The sequence below is a fragment of the Macaca nemestrina genome, chromosome 20, assembly GCF_043159975.1.
Source record: "Macaca nemestrina isolate mMacNem1 chromosome 20, mMacNem.hap1, whole genome shotgun sequence".
Lineage (NCBI taxonomy): Eukaryota > Metazoa > Chordata > Mammalia > Primates > Cercopithecidae > Macaca > Macaca nemestrina.
In genome coordinates, this window is record NC_092144.1 from 53,699,358 (window position 1) to 53,726,903 (window position 27,546).

Here is a 27,546-nt window from a genome sequence, read left to right on the forward strand (position 1 = left end):
ACCCCATCTCTACTAAAAATCCAGAAAATTAGCTGGGCCTGGTGGCGCACACCTGTAGTTCCAGCTACTAAAGAAGCTGAGCCCAGGAGATGGAAGTTGCACTGAGCTATGATTGCACCACTGCACTCCAGCCTGGGTGACTGAGTGAGACCCTGTCTCAAAAATAAAACAGAGACTGCTTGTTTACATTATTATTGTTATTATTGTTGTGATTGAAATTGATGAATATAATCCTCTGCTAAGTACTTTCTAGGTATAATCTCTGCCCCCTCAAACTCTCCTGGAGGGGTAAGTACATTTATCTCCATTTTACAGATGTGGAAACCAAGACTCAGAGAGGTTAAGTCGCTCGAGACAAGTCACACAGCCAGAGCTGACAGAGCCAGAACTCACCAGGTGGAGTGGTCACCTCAGATGGTCAAACAGGTTGAGGAGGAGGATTTAAGGCAAGACAAGTGTCCGTTATTTATGAGAGCCTGACCATGAGCTGGTCTGATCCAACCTATTCTTCCCAAATAATCCCTGCAAACAGTGGTAGGATTCCAGAGGTCAAACGGAGGCTCAGTACATCTCAGATTTCTCCGTGCAAGCAGATCCGCTGGGGATTTTTGTTAAAATGTTAAAATGCAGACTCTGGGCCAGGTGCGGTGGCTCACGCCTGTAATGCCAGCACTTTGGGAGGCCGAGGCAGGCAGATCAGGAGGTCAGGAGATCGAGACCATCCTGGCCAACATAGTGAAACCCTGTCTCTACTAAAAATACAAAAAATTAGCCGGGCGAGGTGGCGGGCGCCTGTAGTCCCAGCTACTCAGGAGGCTGAGGCAGGAGAATGGCGTAAACCCGGGAGGCGGAGCTTGCAGTGAGCCAAGATCGCGCCACTGCACTCCAGCCTGGGCAACAGAGCAAGGCTCCGTGTCAAAAAAAAAAAAAATGCAGACCCTGATTCAGTCATTTCAGGGTGGAGTCTGGAGTAAGGGGAGAGGTTCTGCATGTCTGACAAGCTCCCAGGTGGGCCCTGATGCTGCTGTTCCACCAGCCACACTTTGAGTGTCAAGGAGTTAGAAAACTGAAGCAGGATGGGTGCGGAGGCTCACACCTGTAATCCCAGCACTTGGGGAGGCCAAGAGGTGAGGATCCCTTAAACCCAGGAGTTTGAGACCAGCTTGGGGCAAAATGGTGAAACCCCGTCTCTACAAAAAATACAAAACTTAGGCCGGGCTCGGTGGCTCACGCCTGTAATCCTAGCACTTTGGGAAGCCAAGCTGGGCGGCTCACCCAAGGTCAGGAGTTCAAGACCAGCCTGACCAACATGAAGAAACCCCGTCTCTGCTAAAAATACAAAATTAGCCGGGCGTGGTGGCGCATGCCTGTAATCCCAGCTACTCGGGAGGCTGAGGCAGGAGAATCGCTTGAACCCGGGAGGTGGAGGTTGTGGTAAGTCAAGATGGCACCATTGCACTCCAGCCTGGGCAACAAGAGCGAAACTCCATCTCAAAAAAATAATAATATAAAAATTAGCCAGGTGTGGTGGTGTATGCTAGGATCCCAGCTAATTAGGAGGCTGAGGTGAGAGGATAGCTTGAGCCCAGGAGGTGGAGGTTGCAGTGAGCCGAGATCAGACCACTGCACTCCAGCCTGGGTGACAAAGAGAGATCGTGTCTCAAAAAAAAAAGAAAGAAAACTGAAGCAAGGCCAGAGCAAGAAGGGATGAGAAACAGAGATGAGATTTACTGGTTGGAGACAGGAGAGTGAGGTGGGGAAATGAGAAGGATTAGGGAGGAGGACTGCAGGGAGGGAAAGGCCAGGTTTGAAGAGCACCCGCTGGGCCTGCAATCTCCCCAAATCCACACAGGAAGACCAAGGATCGCCACCGTGTGTGGAAGCTCCCGCTCTGTGTCAGGCACTATGCCAAGTGGTCACTGTGATTATTTCGTTTCTTCCCCAAAACAACCCATTAATGTCCCCACTAGACAGATCAAGAAACTGAGGCTTTAAGAAGAGGTGACTCTCCAAGGTCACCGAACTAGGATGTAGGGAGCTGGGCCCCAATCTAGGAGAAGACCAGGGATGGGCTTGGGACTCCACCACTGCCCAGCTATGTCGCCTCCACAGAACTCCTGTCCCTCTGGGAGCCTCAGTCCCCTGCACTAAAACACAGGGTTTATCACAGCACCCTCCTCTTGAGTCTGTTTCAAGGATTAGCTGACTGCCCTCAGGGTCTCCAACCCAGAGGTTCCCCTTCTACGTGTGAAGCCCAGAGACACACTTGCTCATGTGCACAAAAGACAGCAGGGATGTAGGGCAGGGGACAAAGCACACAGCAGGGGACTGTTTAATACATGATGACGCTACAAGCCAGGCAGAACACCAGAGCAGGAACAATTCTGTTTGTTTGTTTGTTTGTTTGTTTGTTTGTTTTGAGACAGTCTCACTCTGTCGCCCAGGCTGGAGTGCAGTGGTGTGATCTTGGCTCACTGCAACCTCTGCTTCCCAGTTCAAGCGATTCTCCCGCCTCAGCCTCTCAGGTAGCTGGGACTACAGGCACATGCCACCAAGCCCCGCTAATTTTTCTATTTTTAGTAGAGACGGGGTTTCTCTACATTGGTCAGGGTGGTCTCGAACTCCGGACCTCAGATAATCTGCCTGCCTTGGCCTCCCAAAGTGCTGGGATTACAGGCGTGAGCCACCACACCTGGCCTGTGCTTCGTTTTTAATGAGCACAAGCTTATGCCTAACAACACAGAAGACCCCACTGCCGTTCCTGCGTTATTTTGCTCCCTGGCTCTTATCAGCCTCTGACATGCTATTTACTTTACATATTGATGTTGTTTTGTGTCCATCTTTCTTCCCCTTTAAAACATCAGCTTCTCCCAAAGGTGGGGACTGTTATCTTGGTCACTGCTATAACCCAGGATCTAGCACACAGTAGGCACTCAATAAATATTGGCTGAAATGAATAAGGGAAGGACAGATGGTGGTAAAAACAAAAAGGTTGGGAAGGATGTGCTTATTTATGAGACAAATAAATTCACAAAATATGGCGTGATTGGTGCCTGTGGGAAAGTATAAACACAGATTTGAAGGCTTCTCAGCAGTAGAAGTGAGATCAGGAAGACAGCGACCACTTTCTTAATACTTTATCTACCATTCTTTTTTTTTGAGGTGGGGTCTCACTCTGTCACTGAAGCTGGAGTGCAGTGGCGCAATCATAGCTCACTGCAGCCTCCGCCTTCTGGGCTCAAGCAATCCTCCCACCTCAGCCTCCTGAGTAGCTGGGACCACAGGCATGCACCACCACACCTGCTAATTTTTTAACTTTCTGTAGAGATGAGGGTCTGACTATGCTGCCCAGGCTGGTCTCCAGCTCTGGGACTCAAGTGATCCTCCCACCTCGGCCTCTCAAAGTGCTGAGATTATAGGTGTGAGCTATGGTGCCTAGCTTTATCATTCTTTATAACAAAATGCATTCGTTCTATGAATATTATTAATATAGGTAAAAATATAATTTATGTAAGGCAGCTGTCAGCTAAATCAAGAATGTGAAAAAAGTCAACAGGATAAATGATTGGATTATTTCCACAAATAAATAGTGTTTTTTTTTTTTAATGGGGAGGCAAAACTGTTAGAAATTAAAAGATTTAAGAGCCATTAAACCAAATGCATAGTGTGTGCTTTGCATATAAATTCAAATAAATCAACTATGAAAAGATATTTTGGGTCAGGCATGGTGGCTCCGGCCTATCTCAGCACTTTGGCCAGAAGGGAGGCTTGAGGCCAGGAATTCAATACCAGCGTGGCCAATATAGTGTCTCTACTGTTAAAAATAGAAAACAAAGCCAGGCACGGTAGCTCATGCCTGTAATGCCAGCACTTTGGGAGGCCAAGGCGGGTGCATCACCTGAGGTCAGGAGTTCAAAACCAGCCTGGCCAACATGGTGAAACCCTATCTCTACTATAAATTAGCCAGGCATGGTGGTGGGCGCCTGAAATCCCAGCTACTCCAGAGGCTGAGGCAGAAGAATCGCTTGAACCCTGGAGGCGGAGGTTGCAGTGAGCCCAGATGGTGCCACTGTACTCCAGCTTGGGCAACAAAGTGAGACTCCATATTGAAAAAACAAAAAAACAAAAAAAAAAGGAAAAGAAAAAGAAAAAATAAATTTAAAAATATATATATTTTGGAGACAATGAGAGAAATGTGAATATGGACTATATATTACAATATAATGAAATTAATAATATCATAAGATATGGCAATGGAATTTTTGTTAAGTTAAAGAAAAAAAAAAAAACCTATTGGCCAGGCACAGTGGCTCACACTTGTAATCCCAGCACTTTTTGAGGCCAAGGCAGGCAGATCACCTGAGGTCAGGAGTTCAAGGCCAGCCTGGACAACATGGCAAAACCCCATCTCTACTAAAAACAAAACAAAAAAAACTAAATGGGTGTGGTGGTGGGCACCTGTAGTCCCAGCTACTTGGGAGGCTGAGGTAGGAGAATCACTTGAACCAGGGAGGCAGAGGTTCCAGTGAGCTGAGATCACATCACTGCACTCTAGCCTGGGTCACATCGCTGCACTCTAGCCTGGGCGACAAGAGAAAACTTTGTCCCCCCAAAAACAAGCCTATCTATTGGAGATAAATAGTGATGTTTGAGTGAAAGGATACAATATTTTGCTTTAAAATACTTCGGTGCAGAGTGGGATGTAGGTATGGGATTAGTAAAATAAAATTGGTGGCTAGGCACCAGGGGCTCATGCTTATAATTCTAGCACTTTAGGAGGCTGAGATGGGAGGATTGTTTGAGGCCAGGAGTTTGAGATCAGCCTGGACAACATAGCAAGACTCTATCTCTACAAAAATAAAATACATTAAAAATATAGGAATGCAGAAGACTTATTGAGAATAAAAGAAAAATATTAAAAATAAAAATAAAAAATATATATATACCTAGTACATACTCACACAAATTAAAAAGTTAAATAAATAAAAAGTTGGCAAGTACAACAAGATTCAATATTGAAAATGATTGAAGCTGCGCAGTGGGCACCTGGGGGTCTATTAATCTACTCCTTCTCTCGTGCATATGCTTGAATTTTTCTAAAATAAATTTTTTTTTTTTTTTTTTTTTTTTTTTTGAGATGGAGTCTTGCTCTGTCGCCCAGGCTGGAGTGCAGTGGCCGGATCTCAGTTCACTGCAAGCTCCACCTCCCGGGTTCACGCCATTCTCCTGCCTCAGCCTCCCGAGTAGCTGGGACTACAGGCACCCGCCACCTCGCCCGGCTAGTTTTTTGTATTTTTTAGTAGAGATGGGGTTTCACCGGGTTAGCCAGGATGGTCTCAATCTCCTGACCTCGTGATCCGCCCGTCTCGGCCTCCCAAAGTGCTGGGATTACAGGCGTGAGCCACCGCACCCGGCCAAAAAAAAAAAAAAGTTTTTTTTTTAATGAAAATAAAAACAGTTTTTTGGTTTCTGTTTTTGTTTTTTGTTTTTTGTTTTTTGTTTTTGAGATGGAGTTTCATTCTTGTCGCCAAGGCTGGAGTGCAATGGTGTGATCTCGGCTCACTGCAACCTCCACCTCCGGGTTCAAGTGATTCTCGTGCCTCAGCCTCCTGAGTAGCTGGGATTACAGGCATGTGCCACCACACCTGGCTAATTTTTGTATTTTTAGTAGAGATGGGGTTTCGCCATGTTGGCCAGGCTGGTTGCAAACTCCTGACCTCAGGTGATCCACCCACCTTGGCCTCCCAAAGTGCTAGGATTACAGGCACGAGCCACCGCGCCCGGCCAAAAACAAAATTTTAAATGATTTTGAAAAGTTCCAGCATGGACCGGGTATGGTGGTTCACACTATAATCCCAGTACTCTGAGAGGCTGAGGTAGGAGGATTGCTAGAGGCCAGGAATAAGTCCCAGCATGGACTTGTCCTTCTGTACTGACTGCTGACATTGTCACCAATGTACAGAAGAGGAAACCGAGGCAGAGTAGTGCAAGTTACCCGAGGACCTGCCACACATAGAGATGACCATCGACAGGTCATGGGAACAGGAACTGGTCCTCTGCAGTTCCCTTTCCCTTGCCAAGCCCCGGACACTTTTCTGTTCCATTGGAGGAAAGGAAAGGGTCAGATGTAAGAAAGGGCATAGGTCAGGGGGAGAAACAGAGCAGGGAGAGGTGGGCGTGAGGGCAGGGGTGGGACTGACCGTGATGGCAGGGACAGCAGGGCCTGAGGAAGCTTCCGTGCCCCTTCTTGTTCCTTCCTGTGGATTCAGGATGAAGCACTCAATGAGGATGCCAGCCCATAAGATGATAGGGTGGCTGGAGAATGTCCTAGGTTCCCTGTTCTGAGGGTAGAGGGGCTGGGGGCCTGGACCCCTGGGTCTGAGGGAGGAGGGGCCTGGAATCCTGGGTCTGAAGGAGGTGGGGCTGGGGTCCTGGACTCCTGGGTCTGAGGGAGGAGGGGCCTGGAATCCTGGGTCTGAGGGAGGAGGGACTAGGGGTCTCCCGGGTCTGAGGGAAGAAGGGCTGGGGCAGTCTTCTGTTCCTAAGAGGATGGCCTGGGCTCTCACCCGGGCCTTGAGCAGCCGCTCCCTCTCCGCCATGGCCTGCTGCAGGAGCCGCTCCATGTGGGCAATGTCCGGGTGGACGGCCCCACAGCTAGGAGGAAGGAACACAGACGGGGTGGGTTACAGTGGCTGGGCCTCTTCTCCCATCTCCCCACCTTCTCCCTGACGTCTCACCTATTCCCACGGCCACAGTTCAGCAGCTGGTAGAGGGGGTATCTGCCGGAGTCCCCCACTGCTGGTGGGAGAGCTGAGGCCTCCAGGGATTCTAGGATAGAGGGGACCAGGTTACGGGGCTGGATACACCCTGGCCTGAGCCCCTCCACTTCTCCCCCTGCAGGCAGAGGTGCGGGTTTCCTCCATCGTCTGCTGCAGGATGGGTGCTGATGCGGGAAGGAAGCGGGGAACAGGGGGATCCTCACCAGTACAATGGAAGGACAGAGGTCGGGGGGATCCTCTCTGGCTCGCCCTCTCTCCCCTTTTCCGGTGCAGGCTCCCGGTCCTCTGGAGGCCAATGGAGCCCTGAAAACACAAAAGGCCTATGAGCATAGGAAAAAGGCTTGATCGCCACCCTAAGTCAGAGCACTGTCCAGTGAAACCACCACCCAGTCAGCACAAATCAAAACGCTACTGTCGACATATGCTGAGTGAAAGGACCTCACAGGGGTATGATCCCATTTATAATGTCAGGCCGAGCGCAGTGGCTCACGCCTGTAATCCCAACACTTTGGGAGTCCAAGGCAGGTGGATCACCTGAGGCCGGGAGCTTAAGACCAGCCTGGCCAATACGGCGAAACCCCATCTCCACTAAAAATACAGAAATCAGCCGGGCATGGTGGCGGGCGCCTGTAGTCCCAAATACTCGGGAGGCTGAGGCAGAAGAATCGCTTGAACCCAGGAGGTGGAGCTTGCAGTGAGCTAAGATCGCGCCATTGCACTCCAGCCTGAGTGACAGAGCGAGACTCCGTCTCAAAAAAAAAAAGAAAAGAAAAAAAGAAATGTCCCGAACAGGCAAATTAACATAGAAATGGAAAGTAGAATAATGGTTGCCCGGACTGAGGTAGATGGGGGAACCGAGAGGCTAAGGGATGCAGGGTTTCTTTTGGGGGGTAATGAAAATGTTCTAAAATTGATTGTGGTAATGTTTGCATAACTTTGAATATACTAAAAGACACAGAACTGTACAATTTAAATGAATGAATTGTATGGGGACATGAGTTATGCCTCAATGAAACTCTTTCTAAAAAGCCCACTGTGGGTCAGGTGTGGTGGCTCATGCCTGTAATCCCAACACTTTGGGAGGCTGAGGTGGGTGGATAACTTGAGGTCAGGCATTCGAGACCAGCCAGGCCAACATGGTGAAACCCTGTCTCTACTAAAAATACAAAAATTAGCCAGGCATGGTGGCACGTGCCTATAATCCCAGCTACTCAGGAGGTTGAGGCAGGACAATTGCTTGAACCCGGGAGGCAGAGGTTTCAGTGAGCCAAGATCTCACCATTGAAATCCAGGATGACAGAGTGAGATGCCGTCTCAAAAATAAAATAAAAAAAAAAAATCCCACTGCCTCCGGGCACAGTGGCTCACATCCATAATGCCAACACTTTGAGAGGCCCAGGCAGGCAAATTGCTTGAGCCCAGGAGTTGGAGACCAGCCTGGGCAACATGGTGAAACTCTGTCTCTACAAAAAATACAAAAATTAGCCGGGCGTGGTGGCACGTGCCTGCAGTCCCAGCTACTGTGGAGGCTGACGTGGGAGGATCGCTTGAACCCGGGAGGTCAAGGTTGCAGTGAGCTGAGACTGTGCCACTGCACTCCAGTCAGTCTGGGCGACAGAGAGCGAGCCTGTCTCAAAAAAAATAAGTAAAACATAAAAACAAAAACCCCACTGTGCTGGTGGCTATGTAGGAAACCCAGATGTCCTCACGTAATACTGGGGGTGTTCTACTGGAACAAGCTTTATGGAGAGCAACTTCGCTTTTTAAAAAAAAATCTGAATGACAAATGCATAAACCATGGAGCCCCAATTCCACTCTAGAAATTCAGCCGATGGTACACTCATACACATGCAAAGTGATCTGAGTTCGAGGTCATTCCCTGCAGTGCCATCTGTGCTAACAAAAGCATGGAGACCACCTAAGTGCCCATCAGAAGGGGACAAGGTAAATGAACCATGGCTTATGCACTCCATAGACCTTTTTTTTTTTTTTTGAGTTGGAGTCTCACTGTGTTGCCCAGGCTGGAGTGCAGTAGCGCAATCTCGGCTCATTGCAACCTCCACCTCCTGGGTTCAAGCGATTCTCCTGCCTCAGCCTCCCGAGTACCTGGGATTACAGGCGTGTGACACCACGCCAGGCTAATTTTTGTATTTTTAGTAGAGATGGGGTTTCACCATATTGGTCAGGCTGGTCTCTAATTCCTGACTTCAAGTGATCCACCTGCCTTGGCCTCCCAAAGTGCTAGGATTACAGACATGAGCCACCGCGCCCAGCTGACTCCATGGACAATTCTGCGGTGTAGAACAAGAGGAAGATGCATCCTATATCCAGAGAGAACATAAGATCCAAAAAAGAAAGAAAGAAAAAAAAAACACAACATAATATCCAAGAGAAAAGCAAGGCCAGGTGTGGTAGCGTGCACCTGTAGTCCCAGCTACTTGGGAGGCTGAGGTGGGAGGATCACTTGAGCCCAGGAGGTTGAGGCTGCAGTGAGCCATGATCGCGTCACTGCACTCTAGCCTGGGCGACAGTGAGATCTGTCTCTTAAAGTTTTTTTTTTTAAAGCAAGTCCAGAACAGTGTAGAATAAACTAGGTATGCATAAAAAGAGGGGAAAAGTATGTACATGACTAGCTGTGTCAACACAGAATATCTCCGCGGAACACATGGGAAATTGGGAACCCTGGTGACCCTCAGGAAGTGAACAGCGTAGGAGGGGGAACAAGAGCCGCAGAGTCTTCTCTGAATATCCTCCCACACCATGTGAATTTTGAATGAGGATAATGTTAACTTTTTAAAAACAAATAAACACGACAACTAAATGCAACCTGTGTTCCTGAGCCAAGAAAAAGAAGTTTGTTTTCTTTTTGTGAATTTTTTGCTAGAAAAAAAACACTGGTGGGACCAGGAACAGTGGCTCATGCCTATAATTCCAGCACTCTGGGAGGCCAAGGCAGGCGGATCATCTGAGGTCGGGAGTTCAAGACCAGCCTGGTCAACATGGTGAAACCCTGTCTCTACTAAAAATACAAAAATTAGCTGGGCGCGGTGGTGGGCACCTCTAATTGCAGCTACTCAGGAGGCTGAGGCAGGAGAATCGCTTAAACCAGGGAGGCAGAAGTTGCAGTGAGCCGAGATCACACCACTGCACTCCAGCCTAGGCGACAGAGCAAGACTCTGCCAAAAAAAATAGAAAGAAAGAGCAAGTGAGCCAAAAGAAAGAGAGAGAGAGAGAGACAGAGACAGAGAGACAGAGACAGAGAGACAGAGAGAGAGACAGAGAGAGAGAGAAAGGAAGGAAGGAAGGAGGAAGGGAGGGAGGGAGGGAGGGAGGAGGGAGGAAGGAAGAAAGAAAAGGAAGGAAGGAAGGAAGGAAGGAAGGGGAAAGAAAGAAAGAAAGGGGGGGAAAAACATTGGTGGAACAACTGACAAATTATAAATAAGATCTGTGGATTCTAATAGTATTGTCTCAGTGTTAGTTTCCTGAAATTGATCATTGAACTGTGGTTGTATAAGAGAATGGGCTTGACATTAGGTAGTAAATTTAGGAATATTTAGGGGTTAAGGGGAATCATGGGTAAGAAAATAATGGGCCAGGCATGAAGGCTCACACCTGTAATCCTAGCACTTTGGGAGGCCCGGGAAGGCAGATCACTTGAACTCAGGAATTTGTAATATAGTGAGACCCTATGTCTACAAAGAATACAAAAATTAGCCTGGCGTGGTGGCGCATGCCTGTAATCCCAGCTACCTGGGGGACTGAGGCAGAGAATCACTTGAGGCTAGGAGGTAGAGGCTGCAGTGAGCCAAGATCGCACCATACACTTCACTCAGCCTGGGCGACAGAGCGAGACTGTCTTTTTTTTTTTTTTTTTTTTTTGAGACGGAGTCTCGCTCTGTCGCTCAGGCTGGAGTGCAGTGGCGCGATCTCGGCTCACTGCAAGCTCCGCCTCCCGGGCCCACGCCATTCTCCTGCCTCAGCCTCCCGAGTAGCTGGGACCACAGGTGCCCGCCACCACACCCGGCTAATTTTTTGTATTTTTAGTAGAGACGGGGTTTCACCGTGTTAGCCAGGATGGTCTCGATCTCCTGACCTTGTGATCCGCCCGCCTCAGCCTCCCAAAGTGCTGGGATTACAGGCGTGAGCCACCGCGCCCGGCGAGACTGTCTTAAAAATTAAAAATTAAAAATAAAAACTCTGGGAGTTGAGAAATGTTAGCTCCACTTCATGGAGAGGAAACTGAGGCTCAAATCCTGACTTTTTCTTGACTTTTTCTTGACTTTTCTTGACTTTTTCCTTCCTTTCAGCCATATTCCCAGCACTTCCTAGCTGGGAGATCTTAGATACTTGGCACTGAGGAACCAAGTGGGCAGGACAGACCCAAGCTTTGTCTGCATGGCACTTATGTTGTAGGAACCGCATAAGCCATCAGCAGGCCATAGAAACAGGCCGGTTCGGGTTCAAATCCCAGCTCTGCCACTTCCTGGGTGCATGTCGTAGACAAGTCATTTCTCTTCTCAAGCGAGGTGTCCTCTCTGTAAAGTGGGTAACATCTCACTGCCCTTCCTGGGTTGTTGCAAGAATTAAACGAGTGACCTCACACAATGCATGTAGAAGCATGGGTGGCCCCCAGGTGAGATCCAGGAGCTAAGCAATGAGATCCACATTGGTGGGTACAGGGTACACCTGGGCTTAGAGGCCTCCTGTGCACAGGAGCCAACAACTCAGGTGACAACTCCATAGGACTGGACATGGCGTCCCACCAAGTATTTTCATATATGCAATTTACTAATAAGGGTAATTACTATTCTAAGTCACGTTGCCTGGCAACACAGCTGACACCCACCTTCATCAGGTTTCCAGGGGTAGCAGCTAGAAAGTTAATTTCCCATACAGAAGAACATCTGCTAACCCTTCACCTGAATAATGACGGAACCTGCTTGTGGGGGTTCTTCCCAAGAAAAAATGAAATTTTATATATTAGGTTGAGCCAGGGGAATTGCCAGTATACAACTGTTTCTTGCCTCCAAGTAATAGCAATTCCATAAGGTTCAAAGTGATAAAATGGTTTAGAATAGACCCTGACCTATATTAAGTGTGTTAAAATTAGTATTAATATTGATTAGTAAATAACAATATATTTTTTTTTTGAGACGGAGTCTTGCTGTGTTGCCCAGGCTGGAATGCAGTGGCACGATCTTGGCTTACTGCAAGCTCCGCCTCCCAGGTTCATGCCCTTCTCCTGCCTCAGCCTCCCGAGTAGCTGGGACTACAGGCACCCGCCACCATGCCCGGCTGATTTTTTGTTTGTTTGTTTAGTAGAGACGGGGTTGCACCGTGTTAGCCAGGATGGTCTCCATCTCCTGACCTCATGATCTGCCCGCCTCGGCCTCCCAAAGTGGTGAGATTACAGGTGTGAGCTACTGCGCCCCGCCACGGAGTCTCACTCTGTCGCCCAGGCTGGCATGCAGTGGTGCGACCTTGGCTCACTGAAACCTCCATCTCCTGGGTTCAAACTATTCTCCTGCCTCAGCCTCCTGAGTAACTGGGATTATAGGCATGCACCAGCACACCCAGCTGATTTTTTTTTTTTTTTTTTTTTAAACAAAGCCTAACTCCGTCACCCAGGCTGGAGTGCAGTGGCATGATCTCGGCTCACTGCAACCTGCACCTCCTGGGTTCAAGCAATTCTCCTGCCTCAGCCTCCTGAGTAGCTGGGACTACAGATGTGCGCCACACCTCGCTAATTTTTGTATTTTTAGTAGAAACAGGGTTTCACCATGTTGGCCAGGCTGGTCTCGAACTCCTGACCTTGTGATCCGCCTGTCTCAGCCTCCCAAAGTGCTGGGATTACAGGCGTGAGCCACCGCGCCCAGCCAATTTTTTGTATTTTTAGTAGAGATGGGGTTTCACCAAGTTGGCCAGGCTGGTTTTGAACTCCTGACCTCAAGGGATCCACCCACCTCAGCCTCTGAAAGTGCTGGATTACAGGCATGAGCTGCCGCACACTGTTATTATTTATTTATTTATTTATTTATTTTTGAGACACAGTCTTACTCTGTCGCCCAGGTCTCAAACTCCTGACCTCAGGTGATCCACCCGCCTCAGCCTCCCAAAGTGCTGGGATTATAGGCATGAGCCACCATGCCCGGCCCACACACTCGTATTCTTAACAGCATTGCTTAAAGTTGATAAAAACCTCAAATCACAACTTGCAGAGGGAGGGCTGTTCCATGTCCCCACAGTGGAATGTCAAGCCCAGAGTGATTAAGAACCTAGGCTCTAGGAGGTTGGGCGTGGTGGCTCACACCTGTAATCCCAGCACTTTGGGAGGCTGAGGCAGGAAGATTGCTTGAGCTCAGGAATTCAAGACCAGCTTGGGCAACATGGCAAAACCCCGTCTCTACACACACACATACACAAATCAGCTGGGTGTGGTGGCTGTAGTCCCAGCTACTCCAGAGGCTAAGGTGTGGGATGGCTTGAGCCTGGGAGGCAGATCATGTCACTGCACTCTGGCCTGGGTGACAGAGGCAGACCCTATCTCAAAAAAAAAAAAAAAAAAAAAGGGAAAAAGAACCTAGGTTCTGAACACAGAGTTCCTGGGTTCAAATCCCAGCTCTTCCACATACTAGCTGGTTAAACAACTTAACCTCTCTGTCATGGTGTTTTTGCCATGGAAACAAGAACCTAGCTCACAGATTTGTTGCAAAGACAAATCAGTAAGCCAATCAGCATGAAGCATTTGCAACCACGCCTTGCACACTATAATGACTCAATAAAACCATTGTTATTATTATTGCTTTTGTTAATATTATTATTATTATTGTAAAGTCATTAAAAATGAGGCAACTCTAAATATATCAATATAAAACAATCTCCAAGATAGAGTTAAGTCAAAAAATAAAAACCTGTGGGCCAGGCATAGTGGATCACACCTGTAATCCCAGAACTTTGGGAGGCCAAGGCAGGCAGATCACCTGAGGTCAGGAGTTCAAGACCAGCCTGGCCAACATGGCAAAACCCCATCTCTATTAAAAATACAAAAATTAGCCAGGTGTGGTAGCACACGCCTATAATCCCAGCTACTCAGGAGGCTGAGGCTAGAGAATCACTTGAACCCAGGAGGCGGAGGTTGCAGTGAGTTGAGATCACATCATTGTACTCCAGCCTGATCAACAAGAGTGAAACTCTGTCTCAAACAAATAAATAAATAAATAAAAGCCAGTGAGACCCTATTGCTACAAATTGGGCCCATGCATGGTGGCTCATGCCTGTAACCCCAGCAATTTGGGAGGCTAAAGCAGGAGGACCACTTGAGCCCAAGGGTTCAAGACCAGCTTGGGCAACATAGGGAGACCTCATCTGTACCAAAATAACTTCAAAAATCAGCTGTGCTTGGTGGTGCGTGCTTGTGCGTGGTTGTGCGTGGTTGTGCGTGGTGGTGCATGGCGGTGCATGGCGGTGCGTGGCGATGCGTGGTTGTGTGTGGCGGTGCATGGTTGTGTGTGGCGGTGCATGGCGGTGCGTGGTGATGCGTGGCTGTGTGTGGTGCATGAGGTGTGGTGGTGCGTGGTTGTGCGTGGTGGTGGGTGGTTGTGTGTGGTGGTGCAAGGTGGTGTGTGGTTGTACATGGTGCGTGCCTGTGGTCCCAGCTACTCAGGGCGGATCACCTGAGCCTGGTAGGTTGAGGCTGCAGTGAGCTGTGATCCCACCATTGCACTCCAGCCTGGGCAACAGAGTGAGACTCTGTCAAAAAAAAAAAAAAATGCTAGAAGAGGACTTGAAATGTTCTCAACATACAGAAGTGATAAATACTTGAGATGGATACCCCAAATACCCTGACTTATTATGCATTCTATGCATGTAACATCATATGTACCCCATAAATATGTTCAAAATATAATCATTTTAAAAAGAAAAGCCAACTAGTAGCTAATACACATCTTTTTCAAAAGGACGTGTTGAATATCCCTTCTCGGAAATACTTGGACCAGAAAGGTTTCAGATTTGGGATTTTCTTTCAGATTTTGGAATATTTGGGTTGAGCATCTGTAACCTAAAACTCTGAAACCCAAACTGCTCCAATGTGCATTTCCTTGGAGCGTCATGTAGGCACTCAGAGAGTTTCAGATTTTCGAGCATTTTAGATTAGGGATTTTTTTTTTTTTTTTGAGACAAAGTCTCACTCTGTCACCCAGGCTGGAGTACAGTGGCCTAATCTCGGCTCACTGCAACCTCTGCCTTCTCAGGTTCAAGCAATTCTCGTGCCTCAGCCTCACATCACCATGCCGGGCTAATTTTTGTATTTTTGGTAGAGATGGGATTTCACCATCCTGGCCAGGCTGGTCTCGAACTCCTGACCTCAGGCTATCCGCCCACCTTGCCCTCCCAAAGTGCTGGGATTACAGGCATGAGCCACCGTGCTGGCCGTCTGTTGTAACTGTTAATGAGCTACCCCCCGATCCCCACAGTTTTAAGGAAGTCTAGAAGGATTCTCAAAACACAAGTAGCTGCATTACTTCTGAGAAGGGGAGACCTTCTTATTAAAATACACTGTTCGGTTGCCTTTAAAGTCTACTCCTGGGTGCACATGTTCCCATTTCACCAGGGCAGGGGTGGGTGTTACGCAGAAAAAAATAATAATAATAAAGCTGGAGTCATAGGAATATCCTCTTGGCCAGCCTTTCCTATCCCCCCACCCCCGTATAGAAAATCAGAGTGGAAGTTCTGGAGGACTCCCAGTTTGGGGACTCTGCTCCTAGCCCTCTCCCTCCCCCGCTGACCAATAAGACATATGGGGAAACAGAGGCAGTGGGGGAAGGTACCTGCAGGGAGCTGTGGACAGAGAAGAGGCAAGAAGAAGTAGGGGTGGCAGCGGAGTGGGCCAGCGGGGTCCTGGAGCACCAGTAGCTGGTGGTCTGTCTTCTGGGTGAACAGCAGCTGCAGGAGAGGGGGTAAAAGTTCGTGGGAGCAGGAGGGGACCCCAGAGCAACCATGAGTTCCCACACGCTCTCTGGCCCATGCCTCTAGTGCCACCCATTTCTCAGAAAGAAAAACTAAGGAGAGATGGAATGTGGTCCTTAGTGTCCAGTCTCCCAGCATAGGGCTGTGGGCAGAGACTGCTGGCTCCCTGAGGAGGGGCTGGGGGCCTGGACTCCTGGGTCTGAGGGAGGAAGGCTGGGGCCTGGACTCCGGGGTCTGAGGGAAGAGGGGCTGGGGGCGTGGACTCCTGGGTCTGAGGGAGGAGGGAGCTGGGGGCCTGGACTCCTGGGTCTGAGGGAGGATGGGCTGGGGGCCTGGACTCCTGGGTCTGAGGGAGGAGGGGCTGGGGGCCTGGACTCCTGGGTCTGAAGGAGGAGGGGCTGGGGGCCTGGACTCCAGGCGTCTGAGGGAGGAGGGACTGGGGCCTGGACTCCTGGGTCTGAGGGAGGAGGGGCTGGGGCCTGGACTCCTGGGTCTGAGGGAGGAGGGGGCTCAGGGCAGGACCCCTGATCTGAGGGAGGAGGGGGCTAGGGTCTGGACTCCTGGGTCTGAGGGAGGAGCTGGGGCCTCGACTTTCCAGTCTGAGGGAGGAGGGACCGAGAGGCATACAAAATCCCCATACCTTAGTGAGGGCTGGGTTGGGCTCAGAGAAGTCCCCGCCAGGTGTTCCCTGAAGGCAATTGACGGCTCCGTTCCTACCAGAAGATATGAGCAGCTACGTGTCAAAGTCAGAATGGGCTGTCCTAGCTGCTTTCCCTAATGTCAGGAGACATCCGGGGTGCGGGGAGGTGGTGGGGTGCCCCAGGGGGAAGTGAGGATGGTAGGGCAGGTGCCAGGGAGCTCACCTGTGACAGGGCCTGAAGGGCCTCCTCCTTCTTCCGGCTCAGCCCCCGGCTCTCGGCTGCCATCTGTTCCCCCAGTGACTTGAGCTGCTCTTCCAGGACCCGGATTCGGCGCTGCAGAGCACCCTGTCCCGGTTACTCATCTGCCAAGGCCCCAGCCACCCTCCCACAGAACCACGTCTGCCTGGAGGGCTGGGGTTTGCTCCAGCCCCTCCCAGAGACCACGGGATCGGAGCATCCAGGGCTGGGGACCCAGCGTTCAGCTCCCTGGACCCTCTTCCCTTTTGAGGGTCCAGAAGAGATCTGGGAAAGATGAAGAGAAAGGGATGGACAGAGAGAACAGCAACCAAGACAGGCCCCAAAAGACAGAGATGTAGACAAAGATTCAGGGAAAAGAAAAGATAGAAATAGAACAGAGACAAATAGAGACAACCCGAGACAAAGGAAAAGCCAGTGAGACAGGAAAAAGATCCAGAAACAGATGGGGAAAGGAAACCCACAGAAGAGCTTTTTTTTTTTTGAGACGCAGTTTCGCTCTTGTTGCCCAGGCTGAAGTGCGATGGCTCAATCTCGGCTCACCGCCACCTCTGCCTCCCAGATTCAAGCAATTCTCCTGCCTCAGCCTCCCAAGTAGCTGGGATTATAGGCATGCGCCACCACGCTCGGCTAATTTTGTATTTTTAATAGAGACGGGCTTTCTCCATGTTGGTCAGGGTGGTCTCGAACTCCCAACCTCAGGTGATCTGCCTGCCTCAGCCTCCCAAAGTGCTGAGACTACAGGTGTGAGCCACTGAGCCCGGTCGAGCTTTCTAATCCAAAACTTTGGGAAACTCTGTGTTAAATATGGTCAAACATGCCCATTTTTTTCCCAAGGGTCTGACAAGTCAGACCCTTGAATGTGAAGCTCCCAGGAGGGATCTATGGAGCATCTTTTTGGAACAGAGGCAAAGAATGTGGTGGTGAATACCAAGTTTGTTCAAATCCTGGCTGTGGCGAGGCACGGTGGCTCATGCCTGTAATCCCAGCACCTTGAGAGGCCAAGGTGGGAGGATTGCTTAAGCCCAAGAGTTTGAGACCAGGTGAAACCCCATCTCTACTAAAAATACAAAACTTATCCAGGTGTGGGGGCTCGTACCTGTGGTCCCAGCTACTCGAGAGGCTGAGGTGGGAGGATCGCTTTAAGCACAGGAGGTCGAGGCTGCAGTGAGCTGTGAACATGTCACTGCACTCCAGCCTGGGTGACAAAGTGAGACCCTATCTCAAAAAATAAAAATAAAAAACTCCTGGCTCTATCCCTTACTAAAGAAACTTTGAAAAGATTACTTAAGCATCTTGACCTTCAGCTTCTTTATTTATAACATGGAAAAAAAAAAAACAACGTAATAGGACTTGCCTCAATAGGTTTGTTGTAAGGATTCAATGAGGAAATGCTCATGAAACATTCAGGACCATATCTGGCACATAGTAAATGTTTCATCAGTACCAGCTCTTGTTGTTACTATTCAGAAGAACATGACAGGTAGGAAACGAGGACAGAGAAAAAGGCAGACACAGAGCAGGGGAGACAGACAGGAGCAGCAAAGGGGGCAGCGCTGGTCGGGCATGACTCACTCTGTGCTGCGCCGTGCTGGCCTGAAGTTCCTGGACCTTGGGGTCTGGCGCCTGGGGCCCAGGGCGGTCCCGATCCTCCTCCTCCTGCCGGCTCTCCCGCTCCAGTTGCTGGAACTCCAGGTCCTCATAGGCGCGTTGGGCCACATCCAGTTGTTCCCTCATCTATAGGTCGGAACACAAAAAGGCTGGAGGTCTGGATCCCTAGCGCCCCGGGGAGTAGGGTGCTGGGGCTGGGACTCCTGGTCAGAGGAATAAGGTGACTGAAGACCCGGATTCCTGGGTCCTGGGGGAGGAGGGGGCTAAAAACCAGAGGGCCAGCTGGGCACAGTGGCTCACACCTGTAATCCCAGCACTCTGGAAGGCTGAGGCAGGTGGATCACCTGTCAGGAGTTCGAGACCAGCCTGGCCAACACAGTGAAACCCTGTCTCTACTAAAATTCCAAAAATTAGCCAGGTGTGGTGGTGCGCACCTGTAGTCCCAGCTACACGAGAGGCTGAGTTGGGAGAATCGCTTGAACCTGGAAGGCGGAGGTTGCAGTGAGCCGAGATCGCACCACTGCACTCCAGCCTGGGCAATGGGGCAAGACTCTGTCTCAAAAACAAAAAAGATAGAACCAGAGGGCCATTACCTCCTGCACACGCTGCAGAAGCCGCTCGCGCTGGTCCTCTGGCTGGGAGTCGAGCTGTCCCTGGGCCTCCCGGAGTCTCTGGCGAAGATCCTCTAGGCGATCCCGTTCCTGGCTCAGCCGCCTCTGTTCCTGAAAGAACAACCAGGTTCTCAGCCTCAGCTTGAGCGTAGAGGGGGAAGCAGCGGCCGGCCACATCTCAGAGCCTGCCTGGGGTGTCAACTTTACAAAGGTAGGGACTTCATCTGTGTGATTCACTCCTATGCAGGCCTGCCTCACAGTCAGAGCCAAGATTTTAAAGAAATGAATGAGGCCAGGTGTGGTGGCTCACACCTGTAATCCTAGCACTTTGGGAGGCCAAGGCAGGAAGCTCTCTTGAGCCCAGGTGTTTGAGATTAGCCTGGGCAACATAGGGGGAGCCAATCTCTACAAAAAACAAAAAAATTAGTGGAGTGTGTTAGTGCATGCCTGTAGTTCCAGCTACTCAGGAGGCTGAGGTGGGAGGATTCCTGGAGCCAGGGAGATTGAGGCTGCAGGGAGCTATGTTTGCATCACTGTTCCAGTCAGGGTGACAGAGGGAGACCCTGTCTCAGAAAAGAAGAGAAAGAAGAGAAGAGAAGGAAGAGAAAAAGAAAGAAAAAGAAAGGAAAGGAGGAGAAAGAAAAAGGAAGGAAGGAGGGAAGGAAGGAGGGAAGGAAGGGAAGGGGAGGGGAGGGGAGGGGAGGGGAGGAAAGAGAGAGGCCCGGCGCGGTGGTTCACGCCTGTAATCCCAGCACTCTGGGAGGCCGAGGCGGGTGGATCACAAGGTCAGGATATCGAGACCATCCTGGCTAACACGGTGAAACCCCGTCTCTACGAAAAATACAAAAAATTAGCAGGGAGTGGTGGTGGGCGCCTGTAGTCCCAGCTACTCCGGAGGCTGAGGCAGGAGAATGGTGTGAACCCAGGAGGCGGAGCTTGCAGTGAGCCAAGATCGTGCCACTGCACTCCAGCCTGGGCAACAGAGCGAGACTCCGTCTCAAAAAAAAAAAGAAAGTGAGAGAGAAAGAAAGGAGAGAGAAAGAAAAGAAAGAGAGAAAGGGGGGAAGGAAGGAAGGGAAAAAGAAAGAGAGAAAAGAAATGAATGCAAAACGTATTCTTGCTATGTGATACAGTGGATGCAGAAGTGGATTGTATCTGGGCCCTGCCCTCCAGGTGGGACCACAGCCAGTTGGAAAGATTGGGGCAGTAAAATCCAGAGACTGTGGGAACCTAGAATGAGGAACAATGTCAGCCAAAGGTTGAGGCTGCAGCCTGCACTCCAGCCTGGGTGACAGACTGAGATCCTGTCTCAAAAATGAAATAAAACAAAACAATCAGGGAGCATTTGGATCTGGGAAAATAAAAGGAGCTAGAAGAGCATTTTGGGCAGAGGAAACAGCTTGGCACAAATGCATGAAAGTTGAAAAGTACAAGAAGTCTGGGGGACAAACTCCAGCCAGGGAGGAAGAGGATGTGGTGGTGGGAAGAACATGGTGGGAAGAATGTGGTGGGAGAGGATAGTGGGAAGGCCAGCTCGTCCAGCTCACGGGGGGTTTGGTCAACCTGGGGATATGGGGAACCTCAGAAGGACTGAAAGGATGGAGTAGGAACTAGGAATCATCCCTCAGGGAGGTGGGTTAGAGAGGTGGAGAGCAGCTCCCTCGGGAGTCCTCCAAGCAGTGAGGGTGAGACCTAAGCTGGGGCCTGGGTGGTAGGGCTGAAAAATAGATGGACTAGACAGAGAAGATCAGGAAGCAGAATGGATAGGACATGGTGGCTGATGGGCTTGGAGGTGAGAGATAGGGAAGTGTGCAGGGCAAAGTCCAGGACTCTGGCCTGGTGACCAAAGGGACAGCAAGACAAACAGTGTGGAGAAGGGAGTTGCTGAGGTCAGCTTTGGATATGGTGAATGAGAAGCAGCCAGACTCCTGGGTCAGAGGGAGGAGGGGCTGGGGCCTGGATTCCTGGATCTAAGGAAGGAGGAGCTGGGGGTCTGGACTCCTGGGTTTGAGGGAGGAGGAGCTGGGGGCCTGGACTCCTGGGACAGAGGGAGGAGGGGCTGCAACTGAGATTTCTGGATCTGGGTGAGAAAGGAGTACCTAGTAGCCAGTACCCTAGGAAGAAGGGTACATTTCTCTCTTTGGAGAGAAGGCCTGGGAGAAATACGTGATCTTTGAGGATAAATGAGGGCCCAGGACCCAGCCTCAGAAAATTCCAACATACACAACACTTGCAAATAAAAAACTGACACAATCACAAGTCACCATTTTCCAACCTATAATGGTAACCAACCCAAGTAATGACCGCTGATGATGTTACAATCTTCAGATAGAAGTTTTTTTTTTGAGATGGAGTTTTGCTCTTGTTGCCCAGGCTGGAGGGCAGTGCTGTGATCTCGGCTCCTGGGAGCTGCAACCTCCACCTCCCAGGTTCAAGCGATTCTCCTGCCTCAGCCTCCCAAATAGCTGGGATTACAGGTGCCTACCACCACACCCGGCTAATTTTTTGTATTTTTAGTAGAGATGGGGTTTCATCATGTTGGTCAGGATGGCCTTGAACTGCAGTGGCTCATGCCTGTAATCCCAGCACTTTGGGAGGCCAAGGCAGGCAGATCACCTGAGGTTAAGAGTTCGAGACCAGCCTGACCAACATGGAGAAACCCCATCTCTACTAAAAATACAAAATTAGCCAGACATGGTGGCGCATGCCTGTAATCCCAGCTACTGGGGAGGCTGAGGCAGGGGAATCGCTTGAACCTGGGAGGCGGCGGTTGCGATGAGCCAAGATCACGCCATTGTACTCCAGCCTGGGTGACAAGAGCGAAACTCTATCTCACGAAAAAAAAAAAGAGAGAGAGAGACCAGGGTGACCTCATGACGTCTGGACAACCAGAGATGAGGTTCCTGACACCGGCTCAGGAAGCACTAAAGCACTTCTGAATATGATCAAACTTCTCCCTCTAACCAACACTTGCTTGCAGAAACAGAGGCATCAAGGGCACCACAGGCATGCAATTGGCCATGCTCTGCCTGTGGGACAGAAGACTGGGTTTTTCTAATAAACAATATGGGGAAGACACAGTGGGTGGGAACCACCAGAGATAAAACAACAGGGAAGACATATCAACCAATCACACTGACCTTTGGGGACTTCATTCAAACAAGCTACCTGTTAACTGGCATTTTGAGACTCTGGGAAACACAAAAACTAACCAGAAATAAGACAATACTAAGAACTTATTAGTGTTTTGTTTTGTTTTGTTTTGTTTTGTTTTTGGAGACACAGTCTTGCTCTGTCATCCAGGTTGGAGTGCAGTGTTGTGATCACAGCTCACTGCGGCCTCTACCTTCTGGGCTCAATTGATCCTCCCACCTCACTCTTCTGAGTCTGAGGCCACAGGCACATGCCACCATGCCTGGTTAATTGTATTTTTATTTTTCACAGAAACAGTGTCTCATTATGTTGCCAGGCTGGTCTCACAGTCTTGGGCTCAAGCGATCCTCCCACCGTGCCCCGCCATCTCCCAAGAACTGGGATTACAGGTGTGAGCGACCTTGCCTAGCCAAAAAGGATTTCTTATCTGTCACTGATACACTGTAAACATATGTACAGGCCACATGATGTCTGGAATTGGCTTTTAAAACTGGGGATGGAAACAAATGGGAGATAATGAAAGGAGAATATAAGAATATTAATCATTGCTGAAGCTGGTGGGCACAGGACATGGGAGCTGCCTGACTATTGTGGGTTTGGAAGTTTTCTTTTTCTTTCTTTCTTTTTTTTTTTTTTTTGAGACGGAGTCTCGTTCTTGTTGCCCAGGCTGCTGGAGTGCAATGGTGCAATTTTGGCTCACTGCAATCTCCATCTCCCGGATTCAAGCGATTCTTCTGCCTCAGCCTCCCAAGTAGCTGGGACTACAGGCACCCGCCATCACGCCCTGCTAATTTTTGTATTTTTAAGCAGAGACGAGGTTTCGCCATGTTGCCCAGGCTGGTCTCGAACTTCTGAACTCAGGCAATCAGCCCGCCTTGGCCTCCCAAAGTGCTATGATTACAGGCGTGAGCCTCCGCTTCCGGCCGGTTTGGAATTTTTCACACACTCACATTTAAATAGCAAACGGACAGGGGACGAAGGAAGAACCCCAAAAATCACGCCCAGGGAGGGAGGAGGAAAACCAGGAGGGGCATCTGCCCCTCACTCTCTCGGAAGCCCAAATGTCTTCCTTTGGGGAATGGGGACAACCCCGGGGCGCAGGTGGCTAGGAGCACACCAACATCCATGGACCAGGAAGGACGCTGCTGCTGAAGACCCTGTGAGCCAAACAGACCTGTTCCCGCTGCTGGCGGCCGCGCTGCTCGGAGGCCGCCTGCTGCCCCAGCAGCTCCCGCAGCTGCTCCTCCTCCCGGCGAGCGGCCACTCGCTCCCCAGCCAGCTCACCCCGCAGCAAGGCCACTTCCACCTCCATCTGCGGAGAGAATGCCAGGGCTGGGGGCTCGGACGCCTAGGTCCAAGGAAGAGGCCCAGGGCCTTAACTACCGGATTCGAAGGAAGGATGGACTCCAGGGACCTGAACTTGGAGGGAGGAAGAGCGGAGGGCCTAGAATCTGATCCCATCGGAGGAAAAGGCTGGAAGTCCGGCTTTGCGGGTTCCCCTGGAGTTGGGGCCAGGCTTCCCAAGGGGTCCGCAGCCTCACCTCGATCCTTAGCTCCTTCCTCTGGCGCTGTAGCTCCTTCACTCGCTGCTCCATCAGGGCCACGCGAGTCAATGCCTCCAGTTGCTGTCCTCGCAGGCGCCGCGCCGCCCCTCGCACCCCTTCCCCCGAAGAGGTGGATGAGGCGGGTGTGGACGCAGTCGCTGTCGGAGGCGTAGCCTCGGGCTAAAGTTGAGGGGGCGTGGTTAAGTGGAGATGCCTCGCCCCCTGCAATCACTAAGTAGGTCTGGTCCCCACCCAACATCCCCCTCTGCGGGTCTCAGTCCACTTACCTAACACAACCACCACTCCCACAATCTGTCGCAGGCTCTTTTCTTTCTTTCTTTTCTTTTTTTTTTTTTTTTTTGTTTTTTTTGTTTTTTTGGTTTTGTTTTTTTGTCCTGAGATAGGGTCTCACTGGCTGGAGTGCAGTGGCGCGATTACGGCTCACAGCAGCATCGACCTCCCGGGCTCAAGGGATCCTTCTGCCTCAGCCTCCTAGGTAGCTGTGACTACAGGCGCGCACTACCACCCCAAGATCTTTTATTTATTTATTTTTTTATTTTTATTTTTTGGTGGAGAGGGGGTCATGCTATGTTGCCCAGGCTGGTCTCGAACTCCTAGGTTCAAGCGATTCTCCCACCTCGGCCTCCCAAAGTGCTACGACTACAGGCGTGAGCCACCGCGCCCAGCCTCAGCCTCCTGTATTCAAGGTCGGAGTGGGGGAGGGTGCAAGTCCAGTGACCACCCAACCACACGGACCACAGAGGCTTGCAGTACCCTATGGAGGGTGGGCGGATGTAAAGCCGACTTATGAAAGGTGTTTCTTTTTCTCTATCCAGGCCCTATTCTCTTGGCGTCACTTTCTCGTAGTGCCTGGATCTATCTCTCTCTCTCTCCACCCGACCCCAGTCTCTCAGATTCGGTATCTGTCCACTGCCTCTGAATCACTAGATCTTTCTCCCTCGGAGTATGTCCCTCTCTCGAGGTTTTTCTCTATTTGTTTCTCTGAGCATCTCTGCCGTTTATTTCTGGGTTTCCCTCTGTCTCGATTCCCCTCTCTCTGACTCTCTGTCTCTAGTCTCACTGTGTCTCTGTCTTTTTTGGGTCTTTGTCTCTCAGTCTCCGTGTCTCTGGGTCTCTGTCTGGTTCTTGATCTCTCTGCATCTCTTACTCATTTGGTTCTCTCTGTTCAGTAGTCTCTCCTGGGTCTGGATCCCTCTGTCTCTGAGTCTCTGTCTATCTGGTCTCTCTCTCTCTCTCTCTCTCTTTCTCTCTCTTTCTTTGTCTCTCTCTCTCTTTCTTTCTCTCTCTCTCTCTCTGTTTCTCTCTCTCTCTCTCTCTCTCTCTCATGTTTAGAGATAGGTTCTGCTCTGTCCCAGGCTGGGGTGCAGTGGCGCAATCATAGTTCACCGCAGCCTACAACTCCTGGGTTCAAGCGATCCTCCTGCCTCAGCCTCCCGAGCAAGTGGGATTACAGGCACGCGGCACCGCGCTTGGACAATTTCCTATTTTTTTCTAGAGACGGGGATTTGCTATGTTACCCAGACGTGTCTCGAACTCCTGGGCTTAAGCGATCCTCCCCTTGGCCTCCCCAAGTGCTGGGATTACAGGCGTGAGCCACCTATCTGGTTCCTCTATACCCGTCTCTCTGTCTCTGTCGCCCGTTTGGGTCTTGTCTCCGTTCTTGGGGCCTCCCCGTGGCTCTGTCTATCTGGTTATGTATCTGGTTTCTGTCTGTCTGTGTCTCTGCCTCTCTGGCTGCGTGTCCTGGTGTCTGTCTCTCAGTAGTCTCTGTTATCACTGGGTCTCTCTCCCTGTCTCCGGGTCTGTGTCTTTCTGGTTTTCCTCTACCTGTCTACCTGTCCGGCCACCTGCTTGAGTCCCCGTCGGTCCAGACCCCCCGCGCTGATACCCTCGGGCCCCTCACCGCGTCGCGGCTGCTCTCAGTGCTGCTGCCTTCTCCCACTTCTTCTTCCTCCCCCTGCTTCTCAGCTCCTCCGCGGCTCGAAGGTTCCGCCAGTACCTTGGGAGCCTCCTGTTCCCGGGACTCCTCGGGATAGCCCTGGGGCTGGACCTCCACGTCGCACTCCGGGACCGGCGGCGGCGGGGTCCCTTCGGCGGGGCTGCTCCGCGTCCCCATGGCCGCTCGGGCTCCTGCGGGGTGGGCGGGACCAGGCGCTCCGGGGGCGGGGCCTAGGAGGGCTGAGCGCCGCTCGCGTCTGCTCCGGGGCGCGGAGACCCCCCCAGGAGGCGGGGCCTAAGAGTTCAAAGGATTGAACTGAGCGTTACGGAGGCGTGTCCTTAAGTTTCCAGAGGCGGGGCTCGATGGTTCCAAAGCAACACGCCCCCGGAGACGGGACCGGAATTTGAGTCCGGGTCGCAGCTCGCCCCCTACTGGCCTCTTCGACCCCGCCTCCCCTCCTTCATCTCCCAAGTGTCAGGCCTGTACCCTCCCAGCGGCCCCCCACAATCCCTTGGACTCGCGTAGAGCGACCCATCTTCTCCCTCCGAGACTCAGCAGTTCGGCTCCCGCCCCGTCCTTCCCAGAGCCCCGTAGTCTTAGTCCCGACCCCACTGTGCAGGGCAACAGCGCCCATGCCGCCTCACCCAGGGGTCCAGGAGTCGGGGCTCCCAGGATGCCCTTCTCTGAACAAGCCAGGAGTCGGAGTCCTTGAGATTCCGAAGTCCAACCGCCACCTCCCCACAGCCTCGGCCCCCTCACCAGCTCAAGCTTCGGCGCGCTCCGCTCTGCGCGCTGGGCACAGCCGCTTCTGCCTATGAGACAGGTGGCAGGGGAAGAGGGAGGAGAGAGGCCGCCCCGTCCCCCTCCCCAGCAGCCCGGAAGTGGAGGGGGGGACAACAGGTCCAACAGCTCCCGAGGGAGGAGGGAGCCACGGGCTTGCCCCACCCGCGGCTTCGGCATCCGGCCATCCGGGCCCCACCGGCCCCACCCTCGTGGAACTCAGCATCTCGACCTCCCAGTCTCCCTCGATCCCCTCATTCCTGCCCCACTGGAGGAGTCTTGGCCACCGCTGTGTGGGCACCTCTCTAATGTCCAGACCCTGGGAGTTCCGAAAGGAAGGCAGGAATGGAGATGGGGACGTCTCCCCTCTAATGAGCCCTTCAGAAGGGCCCTGACCGGTTTGGGGAGCTGGACAAGGGGAAGGGGTGCCCTGAACTGAGTCAGAGACCTGCCAAGAGACTGAGGGAAGCGTACCGCCACCCCCCAACACTTTGCTACGGGGTGGAGGGCGGAGGTTAAAGGTCTCAGCCAGACCCTTTCCTCTCTGGGCAAAAACAGGAAAATAACTGGTATATGAAAAGGGATGATTAGAAGTCAAGAGCTGTGCTAAACACTTTATACCCGGTCATTTAATTTCACCCTCAAAGCTGCCCAGTGAGAAAGTCATTACTACCTCCATTTCTTTTTTTTAGTAGACACTGGGTTTCTCCAGGTTGCCCAGACTGTTCTTGAACTCCTCGGCTCAAACAACCTGCCTGCCTCAGCCTCCCAAAGTGTTGAGATTACAGGCGTGAGCCACCGAGCCTGGCCTACTACCTTCATTTTATACTTGGGGATACAAGCTGAGGAGGACAAATGCACCCAAGGTTGGCTGGGCACAGAGGCTCAGGCCTGTAATCCCAGCACTTTGGGAAGCCGAGGCACGTGGATTGCTTGAGACCAGGAGTTCAAGGCCAGCCTGGGCAACATGGAGAAACCCTATCTCTACTAAAAATACAAAAATTATGCCACACGTGGTGGCACACACCTGTCATCTCAGCTACTGCAGAGGCTGAGGCAGGAGGATCTCTTGAGCCCAGGAGGTCGAGACTGCAGTGAGTCTTGAATGTGCCACTGCACTCCAGCCTGGGCAACAGAGTAAGACTCCATCTCACAACAACAACAACAAAAAATGTAGGCAAGATCTACATGTGTTACAAGCGGTAAAATGCAGGCTTCATTCTCTCAAAAGTCCATGTTCTTAAC

At 51.1% G+C, this 27,546-nt stretch overlaps 1 protein-coding gene across 1 annotated transcript in view; it reads right to left on the reverse strand.

Moving 5' to 3' along the window:
- The window catches only part of LOC105463856 (pleckstrin homology like domain family B member 3), a 31,583-nt gene extending 4,973 nt beyond the window's left edge, over positions 1-26,610 (reverse strand). Inside the window, 15 exon segments of the mRNA XM_071087009.1 lie at positions 6,201-6,257; positions 6,567-6,654; positions 6,738-6,828; positions 6,983-7,082; positions 15,608-15,673; positions 15,675-15,722; positions 16,387-16,447; positions 16,449-16,459; positions 16,610-16,720; positions 18,218-18,379; positions 18,847-18,975; positions 23,192-23,329; positions 23,559-23,741; positions 25,486-25,815; positions 26,281-26,610. Of these exon segments, the coding sequence (XP_070943110.1) occupies positions 6,201-6,257; positions 6,567-6,654; positions 6,738-6,828; positions 6,983-7,082; positions 15,608-15,673; positions 15,675-15,722; positions 16,387-16,447; positions 16,449-16,459; positions 16,610-16,720; positions 18,218-18,379; positions 18,847-18,975; positions 23,192-23,329; positions 23,559-23,741; positions 25,486-25,815; positions 26,281-26,481 (1,776 nt within the window). The 5' untranslated portion in view covers positions 26,482-26,610.
- Between the last annotated feature and the right edge of the window lie 936 nt (positions 26,611-27,546).